Source organism: Buteo buteo, chromosome 11 (assembly GCF_964188355.1).
Source record: "Buteo buteo chromosome 11, bButBut1.hap1.1, whole genome shotgun sequence".
Lineage (NCBI taxonomy): Eukaryota > Metazoa > Chordata > Aves > Accipitriformes > Accipitridae > Buteo > Buteo buteo.
Genome location: NC_134181.1, coordinates 22147306 through 22162080, shown reverse-complemented (window position 1 = coordinate 22162080; position 14775 = coordinate 22147306). Strand labels below are relative to the sequence as shown.

At 51.5% G+C, this 14775-nt stretch overlaps 1 protein-coding gene across 1 annotated transcript in view; it reads left to right on the top strand.

Annotated features, from left to right (window-relative positions):
* LOC142036199 (hydrocephalus-inducing protein homolog) overlaps positions 1–14775 on the top strand; it is a 43905-nt gene that overhangs the window by 5862 nt on the left and 23268 nt on the right. The window contains exons 10-29 of the mRNA XM_075039320.1: positions 788–996; positions 1462–1614; positions 1917–2100; positions 2587–2728; positions 3998–4163; positions 4922–5545; positions 6036–6248; positions 6686–6888; positions 7069–7251; positions 7498–7617; positions 8930–9089; positions 9195–9367; positions 9834–10032; positions 10940–11039; positions 11587–11686; positions 12186–12354; positions 12635–12840; positions 13164–13278; positions 13920–14124; positions 14478–14713. Of these exons, the coding sequence (XP_074895421.1) occupies positions 788–996; positions 1462–1614; positions 1917–2100; positions 2587–2728; positions 3998–4163; positions 4922–5545; positions 6036–6248; positions 6686–6888; positions 7069–7251; positions 7498–7617; positions 8930–9089; positions 9195–9367; positions 9834–10032; positions 10940–11039; positions 11587–11686; positions 12186–12354; positions 12635–12840; positions 13164–13278; positions 13920–14124; positions 14478–14713 (3860 nt within the window). The remainder of the gene's footprint in view (positions 1–787; positions 997–1461; positions 1615–1916; positions 2101–2586; positions 2729–3997; positions 4164–4921; positions 5546–6035; positions 6249–6685; positions 6889–7068; positions 7252–7497; positions 7618–8929; positions 9090–9194; positions 9368–9833; positions 10033–10939; positions 11040–11586; positions 11687–12185; positions 12355–12634; positions 12841–13163; positions 13279–13919; positions 14125–14477; positions 14714–14775) is intronic.

Sequence of the window (14775 nt, the reverse complement as noted above, 5' to 3'; positions counted from 1 at the left end):
CTTAAGCACTAGACAACTGACTTGGAGTGTGGCTTCACAAACATGAGAGAAAGGGAAGAATAACCTCCCAGAGGAGTTTCAGATGAGAGAGACTCTGCAGATGAGCTCTTTTCTCCAGAGATTTTCCTATATACACTGTCAGGTCACGCAGCTCGTGCGTGTTGTGTTGTGTTCTCCATGTGAGACCGGAAACTTTTAGGAAACTTTATTGGGAGTTGGTGCCCCAAGCTCTGCAGGGTGAGGCCAGACCCTGGCTCTGGTGGGAAAGTTTTGCATTGCTCAGCTTTGAACCTGGTTATGTTGGGAGCTGGTGGAAGGAAGAAGGGTTTGGGTCCCAAGTGGGGTTATCCCACACGGAGGATTTAGCTCCAGTGGAGATGGATGATGCAGCTGGGGCAGGGCTGCATGTTACAGTCTCCATGTGAGAACGCAGCATGGGTGCACGGTACAGAAACGATGGTCCTGGAGGACAAATCCTTGGTTTGACCCGTAGAGGAGCTACTATGCAAACAGTGTCACCTGCATGAACATTTGTTAGGAGGGAGACAGGGCTGTGCATTAAAAACTCTGGCTTTAAAATTCAGTATCAAATGGTATCCTTTATCATGTTAATAAAAGAAGCAGGGAAGGAGCTACTTCTGGAGAGCAGTGCTGCTAGTGCCAGGCTGGGGGACGAGTGCTGTGTCTGTACGAGGATGCAGGGCTTCGCCCATTGGGGTGGAAGGTGCCTGCTTGCTCCCTGCAGTGCCCATCGCCAGCCCTGCTGAGCCGTCTGTCCCCTCTGCAGGTCAAAATGCAGACGTGTCCCTCAGCCTGCAGTTCAGTGCTGAGGCCAGGCACAGCCCAGATGTGAGCCAGTCCAGCTCTGGGGACAAAGTCAGCCTGCAGTCCGTCAGTTCCCGCGGCCGGGCGAGCACCACAGCAGGCAAGAGGAAGATGGATGCCCATGCGTCCCAATCCCAGAAACAGCATGTAACAGACCCGACAGGCTCCCAGGTGAACCATGATCTGCACTGGTTAATGCCTGGGACCTTTCTGTTGCCTTTGAGAAGTGAAGGGGCTGCTTACAGTGGAGACTCCATGTCACCCAGAGACTGGTGCAGGGGTATATAGTGCAGAGAGCCAGCTGGGCAGGCTGGGCATGGCTCGGGGTGGGAATGAAACCCTGTGCTCTGGCAGAAAAACTCTACTGGGTCTTAACAGTTTCTTGGCAAAGTGCAGTCCTGACTAACGTGGCTGCAGGTGGTGGGCAAAGCTGTTAGGGTCTTGTGCTGGAGGCTTGGAAGCTTGAGTCTCTGCTGGCCAAGGGATATGCTCTCCAGGGTTGTCCCCTGGAGCTGCTGGCCTGCGGTTTTGTTCTAGTCTCCTGCTAGCGAGAAATCCCAGCTCCAAGCCCAGCAATTGGAATTGTTCAGGGATTTTCCGAGTGGTTTATTTTTCTTGTGGTGTTCAACATTGCAGGGCTCATCCAGTTCTCATCTCCTCTCTCCCCTTCCCTGCGTTCCTGCGCAGCAACGGCTGAGTGTCAGTGGCAGCACAGCAGGAGAGCTGGGCTTTATGAGCTGCGTGCTGCCTGAGGACTTGCTGGTGGCCATACTCTCTGAAAGGCTGCAGGTATGTGGGTGGAGGCAAATGATATGTTCCTGCTACAGAGAGACAGGCAGTGAGGTACAATGCAGAGAGGAGGAGGTCTATATCTGCTGTTGGAGGAGTCCTGGGCTGCATGCAGGGATCCTTGGGTGAAGCTGCAGATTGCATAAGTTGGCAGAGCACAGGGAAAGATCAGAGCTTGTCTGAGCTGATGCACATGGAACAATGATGGCTGGTGTCCTTTGACATGTGGGTTTATTGACTAGCTGAGAGCCCAATGCGTGTGCTATACCTGACTTTTTCTTCCTTTTTGACTTTATTCGCAGTTGAGTGACTGCTACCAGGGAGTGGTGTTTGATGGCCTGGAGACGCTCTTTGCACGCAACACGGCGTCTGCTCTCCTCTGCCTGCTCAAAGCTGTCAGAAATCGGCCTTATATCTATTTTGTGAACCTGTTCCAGGATTATGCTTCTTTGAAAGCCAGGGAGACAGCCACAAAAGAACAGGAAGGTGAGACTCTTCATCTCCATACCTCTCAAATCTTCTCTCTCAAGCCTTCAACTTTATGTGTGTGTATCTGGGTTACCAGCAGAGTTTGTAAGAAATGTTTTTATTAATCCTTCCACCTTCTGCCTCGGTGTAGCCGGCACTCAGCTCACAGTTGCTTAAAATACAGCAGAGCTGAGGCTGTAAGACTTACCTGAGTCTCTAACATTAAAGCTTGGGCATAAGGGCAAGCTGCTGTGGCTCAATAACTAACCACTGGCCAGCTGTCCACGATGCTGGTGCATGTGAGCCAGGCAAAGCATGGGAACTCGCTGACCAGCGATAGTTTGGGGGATGATCTGAATTTTGGAGCAGGGATATGAGCTGCCCAGTATCTCCTGGCAGGATGATGGGCTGGGTCGGGACAGAGCTGTGAATCCTCACAGCTCACCCAGAATAGCAAGCTCTGTTTGCAGTTACTACTGGTTTCTCCTCTGGTCTGTGCTGAAGCACGGGAGCAGGAAGAAGCTGCCAGGAGGGAAAAAGCACGTCTCTGGGAGATGGATGAGGACGAGTATGATGCACTCACTGAGGAGCAGAAAACTCAGTTTAATAACAATATACGAGAAGTCCAGCGTGAAAGGAAGAAGAGGTCTGTAGCCTTCTGTGGATAACTCCCCAGTATAGTTTCCCTGCTCCAGAGACCTTGATTATGCTCAGAAGGGTTACAAAGCAAAGGCCAAAAGTGTCTATTACAAGCGGCACAAGGATGGCCAGTTCTACCTCCCTGGTTCCCAACAGAGAAAGGACCTTCCTCCAGTGAGATGAGAACACCTTGTCTCCGTTTTAGCAGTGAGCCCTCCAGCTTAGATGCTGGCTGCAGGGAGCTGGGCTTTGTGCTTGCCTTGCCGCTGCACTTTTAAGTGTTTCTAAGTTAATTATGTTGATTCTTATCTTATTCATCCCCTTCCTTCACCAAACCAGAGGGGCTGTGGTATGGGTTGGTGTGAGGCATAGCTGTGCTGGCTTGGTTTGGATCCCAGTCCTGCTGTAGGTAAAGTCCTTGCCATGCTGATCTCTCAGGTTTTCCCTTACTGAGTGACACCAGCCATAAAAGCTGGTGTTTCTTAAGCTCACTTTCAGCTGCAGCAGCAGGTGAGCCTGGGAGAAGCTCTGATCCAGCAAAGTAGCCTTGTTCAGGAGGATGCGTAGGACAAGTGTAAGCCTGTATTAATCCCTGCCTGAAACTGAGGGAGGGACTTGCTTAAAGTGAGCATGTGTTTCAGCAATTCTTTCAGCCCCAGCTGAAGTTTGCTTACCTGGGAGGAGATCACTAGGGCTACTTCAAATTATGATTTCCAGGACAGGCAGCACAAGTTTCCCATGGTCACAGCTGGGTTCCAGCAGGAAGCCTGGTTGTTCAGAGCCTGTTTTGCAGGAGGGGAGTTACTGCAGCCTTTGCTTTCTGATTGATATGATTGTTCTCACTAAGGAGTGGGCTATGCCCAGGGAGAATGGCTGGAAAAGCCAAGTACTGGTGCAGGGATAAGTAGTTGTTAGTGATTTGTGAGCTGGTTTACACTGGGAAATCAAGAGAGGGCTCCAGGCAGCAGTGCGGAGTGATGGTGCATCGGTCTTCAGCACTGTGCTGGAGGTGTCCAGATAGACCTTACTGGGGAATTTGCACAACTGAGACCTTATGACAGCAAGGCTTAGCTTTGGCTGGCTCTGGAGGTCTCCTCCCACCCTTCCTCACTTTGGATGTTCCCAGCCTCTCCAGGCTCAGGGAAGCCCATGGAGATGGTCTAATGGTTCTGCCTGGCCTCAGGGTCAATGACTGAAATGCAGGACCAGCTGGGATTGCAGCAAGCAGATTTCTGGTGGTAACTCTCAGGGATGTTTTCTGTCTGACTTGCTGAAGGGAGATGGAGCAGCTGGCTCGAGAGCTTGAGGAAAAGCACCAGCGGGAGCTAGAACGCTTGAAGGAGGAAGAAGAGCTGAAGAAGAAGTCTAAGCGGGGGAAGAGAGAGCCTGGAAAAGACAAAGATAATGCTTTGGGGAAGAAAAGCCAGCCTGGAGTCAGGCAGGTGGGTGGTTGTGTTTATAGAGATGAGTAAAAGCCCTGGGGACCTTCCCGCTGAGCTGTACCATTCCCCAAGAAGCCGGCAGCCACACGCAGTGCTGGGCAACCTGGTCATGAATAACACATGGGGCTGTGCTGGGAAACAACAGCCGGTGTTTGATCATGCTGCTGCTTCACTGGGGGTGTTTTCCCATGGGTTTGTTGGTAGAGCTCCTCTTCTAGGATCATGCTGTCTTTGAATCATTGCTTCATGTAACTCCATACATTCACTGTGAAGCCCTAGATAGTTTAGTCCAGCATTTTTCCCGACTCTGCATGTGACTTACACTGCTGAGCCATGATCTATCTGGGATATGGTATCTTTTCCTACATGTCTGGCAGGAGATACCACCAAGCCTTAGGTATTCATTGACAGCCAGACTTCCCAAAGTGTCAGCCAGTCACAGGGATGCTCAGCACACCAGAAACAAGCCTAGAGGACTGCACAGGAGTAAGGATGTGTCTTCAGTTCCCTGCTTGGCCTGGGGAAGCTGTTCTGTTTCTCAGCTGGTTTGCAGGACTCCTCATCAGTCTGATACTGGAGAGTGTGGTTTCAGTGGAGCTAAGCTGGGTACCAGCTATGTTCTGAATTGGGATTTGTAGAGCACCTAGCACGGGTCTCGGACGAGGCTTGGGGTGCTATTGTAAAGGTCATCACTGTCCTACAGCATTTGAGTCAGTGCTTTGAAATGCTCACTGCTTTTTCCTGCTCCTCCTGCCCAGAACATGAACACATCCAGCAGCAACACCAAAGCATCCACCACCAATCAGTCAGATGTCACCGAGGGGGCAGACAAGAAGGGATCTGTAAGGGAGCAGCACCCAGACTCTGTTGCAGGTGACAAGGAAGATAAGAAAAAGCAGAGCATAGTTCCCCTGGCGGATGCCTGCTCGGCAGTGGTTGTGCAACCCTCAGATCCAGAACAGGGGGAAACCAAAAACGAGGCCCAGAGTGACAGCGAGAAGAACTTGGCCCTGAGGTTTAAGATCTACGAGGCATCGCAGAAGGATATCACGCAGATTTTGTCATCCTGGGACAGGGTTCAGGGTATCCTGCTGTCCCCTCTGAACCAAGAGGAGGTGCGGCACCAAGCAGAAGACCAGTGCCAGCATTTATCTAGCCGCAGGAGCCGGAAAGACAGAGGGAAGGAGCGCCTGGAGAAGGAGCGCCTGGAAAAACTGAAGGCTCTTGAGGACTCCAGGTTATCTTGGCTGGAAGGGGAAGGAGCAGAAGGATCAGCCAGAGGTCAGGATGTTGGGGTGCCCTGCTTGGACATCCAGGTGCTGAGCTCAGAAGATGTGACTAGGAAGATCCTGGAGAGTGGCAAGCTGCCAGCAGCAGAGCAGGTAAAAACCCTGCAAGGCTCAGATGCTGAGCCTGCCATGGTCTGGGCCCTGGTGTACTGTGTCCCACCAGATGACAACAGCACCGAGCCTTGTCCAGGCCACTGATGATGTTCCATGATGGCTCCACAGCAGCCATGTGGCTGGGGAGGTTCTCACTGTCCCTCAGAGAGGTGGAAAGAGGGAGTGCTCTCTGTTCAAGCATCCTGTCTGTTCAGAGAGCTTCCCAGTCTGGAAATCATTAACAATGGTCCCAGGGCAGAGCAGCTTGTGGTCATTGTTTCCTTCAGCTGAGTTGCTCAGAGGAGAGATTTCTCTCTAGATTCCACTTGTAGGTCCTGGCACTGCTCTGGAGCCTGCCCACCCCACTGGGCATAGAAAAGCACTGTACTCCATATAAATAAAAAAAACATTGCCCAAAGCTCAGTGCCTTTAAGGAATTGTGAGGATGAAGGCGATGGGAATATAAACAGAGTTTTCTTTTATGCTTTAGATCCTGGATGAGCTGGGACTGGGTCCATCAGGGCCTCCCATTCCCCCTACTGCTTTCTACTCTGTGATCCATTACCCAGAGAAGCGGATGGCCCCTGCAGCAGGAGAAGCCCTCAAGCACTTCATCTTTGTTGTGCCAGAAAGTGCCACCGCAGAAGAAGAAAAGAAGGATACTGAAAGTCTCATGGATGCCCCTGTTGTGCCCACAGTGAAGGTGCCAGGGCAGGGGCCAGGCTGGATGGGGGCATGGAGGGCAGATGGAATGGAAAAGGGTCGCTGTGGAAGGGCAGTGAAGGCATGATGGGGCCCCATGTCTGTGGGCATCCCTTCTGTCTGTCCAAAAGAGACAGTTCTGCTTGAGACATAGGGCAGTTCTGTAAGGTGAGAAAGAAAAAAAAAAAAATCACCTAAACCCCTTCACTTCCCTTGAGGAGAGGGTCCTGTGTGGGGAGGGGTCCTGGGCAAGGAGAGATGTTGTAGACAAAACAAAGTCCAATAAGAAGACCAAGTCCATGGGCAGATGTGGTTGGTTATTTATTCTCTTTCCTGTTTGTTAACAAACACACAGCTTTCTTTCCAGGATGGATATGACTGGTCTGGAGGGCAGGTCTCACCTCTCTCTCCCTTTTCTCTCTTCCCCTTGGTGTGAAGACACCAGAGGAGCAGATCACCCCAAGCAGGAGCCGGTCGAGGAAGGAGAAAGCTGTGGGCAGCCGGGAGGCTGTGAGGGAGAAGCGGAGCTCTGGCCGGGGCAGGAGAGGTCTCCAGGGACCGGGTACAGGAGCACCCACACGTTCCCCCGAGGCGCACCAAAGCGACATGGACACGGTCCCATCCCCGGAGAGATTGGTCAGGTGAGCAGTGAGGGAGGAGGCGATCCCTCTACTTCACAGCTATCTTGCCAAAGAAGGTCCATTGTCCCCAGCTCCACAGGGACCCTCTGCCAATGCCTCCATGGGATTGCAAGTCCACGATCCTCCTCCTTGTCTCATTTGCTCGTTAGCAATGTCTGAAGCCTCTTCATTAATTGCCAGGCTGAGCAGCTGCCGGTGGATAGTGCCTGCCCATGGTGAGGTGGAACTGAAGGTCCACTTCAGCTCCACGGTGCTGGGCCAGTTTGATCAGACACTGCATTTTGAGATCCTGGGGACAAACCGACTGTACCAGCTGCACTGCAGGGGCACCTGCCTGTATCCCACCATCAGCCAGGACCCACGGTAAGGCTGGCCCGTGGGAGCTTCCCACAGTGCTTCCTTCTGAACTCAGAGCCAGGGCTGCCCCTTGTACCCCAGTGACCTTCTGCCTTGGGCAGAGCGTGCTGCCTGATCAGCTCAGCACCTTCCCATGCTTGGAGCTGGGAACCAGTAGTGGTACCTCAGCTACCAATAAGGGTTATGGTTTTCTGACTAGGTTTTCTATTTAGAGCATCTCACAGCTCCTCATTCCCCATTTTCTTTGCCCAGGCTGGTGTTTCCTCACTGGAGGAGGAGCAAGGCAGATGATGACATCATCTTCAAGCAGTATGTCATGAACACGGGTGTATTCCACTTTGGACCGCTGCTGTGTGGGAAGTCAAGAGAATGGTATGTGCTCCACACCCCGAGAGAGCATCCTGATGCGCTGCCTGCGTGGTGTGAGATGTTGGGATGATATCTTCAGGGCTTTCACATGCTGTCCCAGTGGCACAACTCAGAGCAGGCCCAGGCAGAGACCTGGGAGATACACGGGGTTGAAGGACCATGGATGTGTGAACTTGAGCAGATAACAGGCATGTGAGTCTTGGAAGAGCTGGGGAGCTGATCTTCCTACCTGGTGGGTGCCTCGGTGGCCAGAGCCACGTGCTGCTTCCAGCCTGAAGGTGACTTGGGGCAACTTGTGTCCCCCCTCCACATCTCAGCTTCACCACCTATGAAATGAACTTTATGGTGCTTTTTTAAAGTGCTTTTTGCTCTATGGGTAGACTGAACGAGCAATTATTCTGCTGGTGGTTTTGTAAACCATTCATTAATCTGTAATGTTAGTAGGACTTTATGAATTGACATGCCGATATGTGGGGGGGGGGTGGAACCTGCAGAGGAATGAAAATGGGAATTACATTTTCCTGATCCTCACTGCTGGATAAAGCCTCACTAAAAAAGTTGTCATTTTAGCTGCTGGCAAATTTCTATTTTTAACGTTGCTCTTTCTTTTTCTAATATTAGAAATGGAGTTCTTGTCTTCATGGGAGCTCTGGAGAGCTAGTGGTATTTTGACAACTGAAGGAAATTAAATCAAAACAGTTTAAAAAACAAAAGAGGATCTTTAGCCAGGCTGATGAACCGTCTTGGGTTTCTCTTTGCTTTTTTAAGCGCATTAACTCCAAATTCTGTTCCACACGTGAGAGAAGGGACATTTGTTTAATTTAGCATTCCTCTTGGGAATTAATCCTTCCTATTTCCTTCCCTCAGACTTTGAGCTAACCCATGAAATACAAGGCAGCGTGATGACTTCTTTGAAAGAGATAAGCTAAACTATTTTTAAAACCTCTTTTCAAAAGCATTTCTTTATACTCTACAGGGAAGGGTATAACAAAGAAGGGGGAAGAACCCATGTGCCTGCCGTACTCTTATTTTTCCAGGAGGCTTTGAATGTATATTTTGTAAAATGCTTTTTAAATGGCCTGTGCATCATCACGCTTCTGGGATGGAGGCACCGAGTATAGGGGCGGACATCAAAGTAACGCAAGGATGAATGCACATACCATGTGATGTACCCCTGAAAGTGATCCTTTTTCTTAGCCTGCTTGTTAGACCATGGTCTTCCAGTGCAGCCTCCCGCTGCCGGAACACGGTGTTTTCCTCGATGCATGATAAAGGCAACTGTCTCCTCTGCAGCCTTTTCTCCTTTTGTTGGCAGGTACAAGGCGCTGCACTATCCCAGCAACTGCGAGAAGATAACCATCCTCAACGTCACCCCCTTGGAAACAGAGGTGCGTTTCTTCTTTGAGCGCGATCTCAAAGCAGACACGTTCCTTTTAGACCCTCCCAGCATGAGGCTGAAACCCCACGAGAAAAAGGTAGGAGACGGGCTGGCAGGGCAGGCACTGGCAGAAGTTCCCAGGATCTGTTCCTGCTCCGCACTGAATGCTCTTCTGTATCTCTTTCTGTGGGAATGGGGCTAGGAGCTGAGCATTTGGGCATACCCCACTTCAGCTGGCCTCATGGAAGACAACCTCATCTGCTGCATTAAGGAGAACCCGGAGCCAGTGGTCTTCCGCCTGTGTTGCCAGGGGGTGCAGGTGGAGCTGGGGGTCAGCCCCAAGCAGGTGCATTTCGACAAGCTGCTTCTGCACAGGTCAGTCATACCCCAGCCGCTCTGCTGGGGACGAGAGCTGTCAGTGAGCTCCCCTTCAGCTTCTCTTGCTGGCTGTGTAGCCACTCAGATTGCAGGCTGGGCTAACATCTCCTTCACCAAGCAGTTCCCAGTCTCTTGCTCACCATTTTTCGCTGGCTTGGCTGCACCATGGCAGCCACAAGCTCTGTAGCCCCCCAGCAATGCCATGCAACGGGCATCCTGATGCATTTGTATCTTGTCTGCTGGTTCAGAGAGCAGTCCAGTTGCTCCTCCTTATCTCTCTTCTGCTGCATACGCTTTTAGCATCCAGGTCTCCCCCAGGACCTCACCTCTGAGACTTGTGACAAAGAGGAAGCATTTAAATGTGGCTTCATATGCACAGATAGGGCTGCTCCAAGTTGCGTTCAATTGCAAGGCCAGCATGACAGTCAAGCAGCCAGTGCTGAGTGTCTTCCTGTCTCTGCAGGAGGGACAGCAAGACCCTGGTCCTGCGAAACTGCACCCTACTGCCCGTGGCTTGGCGGCTCAGTGGGCTGGAAAACCTCGGCGAGGACTTCTCCGTGTCGCAAGATGAGGGCATCGTTGGTCCCCGCACAGAGTTTGGCGTGTATCTACATTTCAAGGCCACAAAGGCTCTCAGCATTAAGAAGACAATCCGACTGGAGGTGAGGGGGACTGCCCTCCCTGGTAGAGCAGGGCAGAGTGATCAGCCCTGTGCTCTTAGGGATGGAGACTGTGCTTGAAGGGTGCCCTGCGAAGAGGGCAAAAGGATGAGCCTTTATGAGATTCCTTTATACCTGCATTGCCGGGGGCCAGGCCCTTAGCAGCAAGCGACTCTCACTGAAGGATAATGTTTTGGAAATTAAGTGACTACTAGGGGGCTCTTGTAGCTGAACTTCATGGGGCAAGTATGCTGTGGAGTCAGGAAGAGATGCACCTGATGGACACAAGGGTGCAATGACCTCAACTTCTGCTGCCTCAAACTGGCTTCGCCAGACCACATGGTGCATCCCTGAGCATCCACATCACCACAGACAACCAGGCGCTACATCCTGAGCCCATGCTACAACCACTTTGCTGCTGTGCAGGGTTGAATGCTGCTGTTTGCTTGTCCAGACCACAGCGTGCTCCCTGCACCCGCCCTGGAGTTTGTCTGTGGCTCTTAGCGTAGAGCAACAAACTCTTGCCCTGGCGTTTTGTTCCCCATGATTAGGGACGGCGTTTCAGTGAGGATGCTGGGTGATTGAAGAGGAGAGGGTTGCTTGTCAGTGCCGCCTGCTCTGGGACACCTCACATTTTCTTCTGGTTGTTTTTATATTGCTGTGCCTCCCAGGGTGCTTTAGCAGCAGCTGTAGGAGTGCAGAGTTGGGCTGACAGGGCTTCTTACTGTAGCAGACTCCTGCTGGCTCAGCCTGTGAAATGAACAAGTTAAGAAAGCTTGGGAGTCCACAAATGCTTGTCAAGCAGGGGAGACCATGGTGGAAGCAGCTGCCAGATATAAGGACTCATATGTTGTCTACCAAAAGAATTTAGGAGAATGGTCTAAGCAGTGTTTGTTTCTTGCTGCCTCAGGTTTCAGATGCAGAAAACATCCTGGGGATTGTTCAGATTGAAAATATCCAAATCCTTGCAGAGGCCTATGACGTTGCTCTGAGCATCAGCATTTCTAAAGGTCAGTGGATGCCCCCAGAACAAAGCGGTCTGGGTGCATTGCATTGCCTTGGCAGGTGGGCAACCAAAGCACTTGGGACAGGATGGGACAGCGTGCAAGTATGGCACGGATACGTAAAGCACGTATCCTGCAAGCTGCATGGAGTAAAGCACTGTCAGGACACAGGCAGCCTCAAGTCTCTCGCCTCTGAACTTTGATGTGTGCAACTTCACATGCAGGTTGATTTGGGGGCTTTGAAACAACAGTGGTGTGAACAAGCAGTTGGCAACTCTTGAAGGCTCAGCATGGCACATGAAGTTGTTGGATCTGTGCTTTCAAGCAAGGAGACGGAAACCGAGCTCCTTAGCTGCTAAACCCTGCAGATATTTTCAGAGTAAGAAGAGAAGGGGCAGCAAAGTAACTAGAGAAAACTTCCAAGAACGGAAACTTGCCGAGAAGGGTTTTGTGCCGCCTGAAAACTCCAAATATGTATCTTGTCGCTTGGTGTAGTCTGTAACGGCTCACAAATGTTGACCATTTCTTACCTCGTTCTGTGGGTTTTCTGCAGGTACAGATGGCAGCGTGGATTTTGGAATCCTTAAGGTCCTGGATGATGCAAAGCAAGTGCTGACTCTGAAGAACAAAGGGAAGTATGAGATTGCATACAGGTGGGTCCAGCTGCCTGGTCTGTGAATGCATGGTGCCAGCATCTGCCCAGGCCTGCGTTCTCCTTCTGTCCACGGCTAGAATCTGTTCCCGTGCTGGCTACCTCATGATCTGGGTAAATAGAAAACCTGGGCTCTCTAATAAAAAATACTTTAATAGAGAACCCAGCCACACACCAGCAGTTCTTCACAGCTCAGCAGGAACCAGAAGGAGAGACGCTGAAATTTAAGCCACTCACTGCTGAGATTCATCGCCTTCCTTTGAGGGTCAGCTCATTTCTCTTTGAGACTCTTTAAAGGAGGGAATGAAACAATTCAGTGTTGAGGTTAACCTGCAACACTCACGATTGTCTGCACTCTGTGTCAAGATCTGGGATTCCCCAAGCAGAGATGGACTCTTTCCCTTTTATATTTTTTTATGGTCCTACGCAAAATCCCAGCTGTACTGGTGGCACCTGTACTTTTAACTGCAGAGGTCTTTGTTCCTTCCCTTTCTCCCCAGTTTCAAGCTGGAAACCACAGATGCCAACATACCCGACTTGGCATCCCACTTCACTATCCAGCCGCAGAAGGGCATGCTGACTGTCTCTGAGCGCCCTATGCAGGTCCAGCTGCTCTTCCACCCCAAGATGGAAATGAATATTGAGGACAAACCCATCCTGCGCTGCCAGGTGAGCTGCCTGGGCTGGGTGGTGTTAGCACACCATGTCTTGGGAGCGTAAGCAGGACATGTCTTCTGGAAGAAAGGCTTTAGCTGGGGAATCCTCTCTCATACATATACAACAAGGTCTTTCAGAAACCATTTGTGGTGCTTCCAAAGCGGAGCTGAAAATCTGGCTCTGGAGAAGGCATTTAAACAGGGACAGTGAGCTGATGGGGACTTTGGGCGGGGTCAGGGGACAGAGATAGACTGGCCTCTGCTGTGTTTACCAACCCTTCCTCTGGTTGCAGGTGATTGAGCCCAGCATCTGTGAAGGAGGCGAGACCATCGCCATCATCCCAGTGAGGGTGTCAGCGAAAGCTGTATTCAGCAAGTACAGCATTTATCCTGCCTCGCTCATCAACTTTGGTCCCATGATGAATGGCACCAGGAAGACTCGCACCTTCACACTGGAGAACAAAGGCATCCTTGACTTTAAATTCCTCATCTACAAAAGGTGAGAGGAGACCTGCACCACCCTTCCTGCCTGAGGAGGCACCACAGCATGGCTGGTGTGTGACAGACAGCCAGGACACCGGGGTTACTGTCCTTCTGTGTCACTGGCTTGTGAACAGGGAGCAGAAGAATGCCTCAGTGTCCCCACGTGTAGGGCAAAGCTGGTAATATAGCTGATCTATCTGTAAGCTACAGCAATAGGTGGTGCAGGCAGCCCTCTGGGAGCAGGAGGACTTTCCTCCATGGGGAGGAAGGCCAGCTCTGGCCTCAGAGAAAGGCAAGGGGGAGCTCAGCGTGATGGGTGTTTTTGCTTTCTCCTCTCAGTGCACATCAAATGAAATCTGCGGGGTCCCACGAGAGTGAAAACTTAAGCAAAATGACTCCCTCGGTCAAGCAAAGCAAGCACTCGCTGCAAAAGGACACAAACCCCTTCATGCAGGTGGGTGGCTCCTGCTCCCCAGTACATGCCCCTGCAGGTGGTGTGGGAGGATGCTGCTGTGCCCAGGCTGGGGGCTCATCACCACGGGATGGGAAATGGTCTGCATGATAGAGGCCCATCATCTCCCAGCCACAAGCAGGGGCAGGAGCTGCTCAGTCCCACTGACAGTCCCATGCTCTGGCTCAGACCTGGAGTTGTGGGGTCAAGAGAGGGGAGCAGGTCCTGTGTTTGGTAGGTGCTAGCCAAAATAGGTCTATGCAGAATATCCCTGTTTGAACTCCTAGTCCATAGATATCAGATGACCTTGCTTTTTCTTCTTCTCAGTCCCCTCTCTCCTCTCCCATTGTTTCTCACAGTTATTCCTGATCTCCTGTTTTAGCCCTGGAGGTTGAAGGATGCCAGCTATCACCTTCACCCTTTACACCCAAACTCCTTTCTCTGTGCCACTCAGGACAGGCCTACAGCACCTCCTAGCTTCTTCATCTCATCCTGGGGCTGCCTTTGGGCCATGGGGTCATCTGTCCCAGCCCTGGGACTAGTGGCTTGGGCCTGGGTGGAGGCCAAGGAGTGGCATACTCCTTGCTGGGGGTGCTCAAGGTAAGGCTGTTAGACATCAGTCTCTCCTGGGACTCTTTCTGCAGGCTCGCTTCACTGTAGGCATGTTCACGGTGTACCCTGGCTTTGGCTCCATCCCTCCTGGGGGCCAGCAGATGATCATAGTGGATTGCTACGCAGAGCTACTAGGGACATGCAAGGAGCACCTGTCCATCGATATCAGTGACAGAGACCCCAAGGACAATCCTCTTGGCATCCCCTATACCCTGTTTGCTGAGTCCTGCCTCCCAGGTACGCCCTGTCCACAGGTTCCCATGGCCAGACCTGCTTCTGAGCAGCACCTAAACTTACTCCTTGGATAGAGTGGCACCCATCTTAAGATCCTCAGAGGTTCCAGTCCTTTTCAAGTCTGCCAGTGGGGAGAGGCTGGGAGGGATGCATGGAAGGATAAAAGGAAAGCAATACCCTTTAAGAGTGAGGGTGACTGAGCTCCATCCTCACGGCCAACTCCCCCACCCAAGGTTGGGTTTTGCAGTGACCTGGGCAGAAAGGGCTTATCAAGCCTTCTGAGAGGCCAACAGGGTCCAGATAAATTCAGCAGGAAGGCTTCTCCTACCTCAGCCCTTTCTCTGGTCTGCTCGCAGCATTTGTGGTTGATGACGTAGAGTCCATCTTTGAAGAGCATCGAATCTGCAGCAACAGCAACCTCTGCCAGATCCTACAGACAGTGCAAGACAAGGGCGTGTTCATCACAGATGAGAATAAGTTTATCTTCACCAATGTTCTGGTTGGGCACCGGGCCACAGCTCGCTTCAAGATCCGCAATGTGGCCAAAGTCCCCTGTGACGTGGTCCTTTCCATCAAACCCATCCCTGGTAAGGTAAGAACAAGAGACCAAAATGACTGTTGCTCTTTAAAGGCTGTGTGATAGCCTGCCTTGTT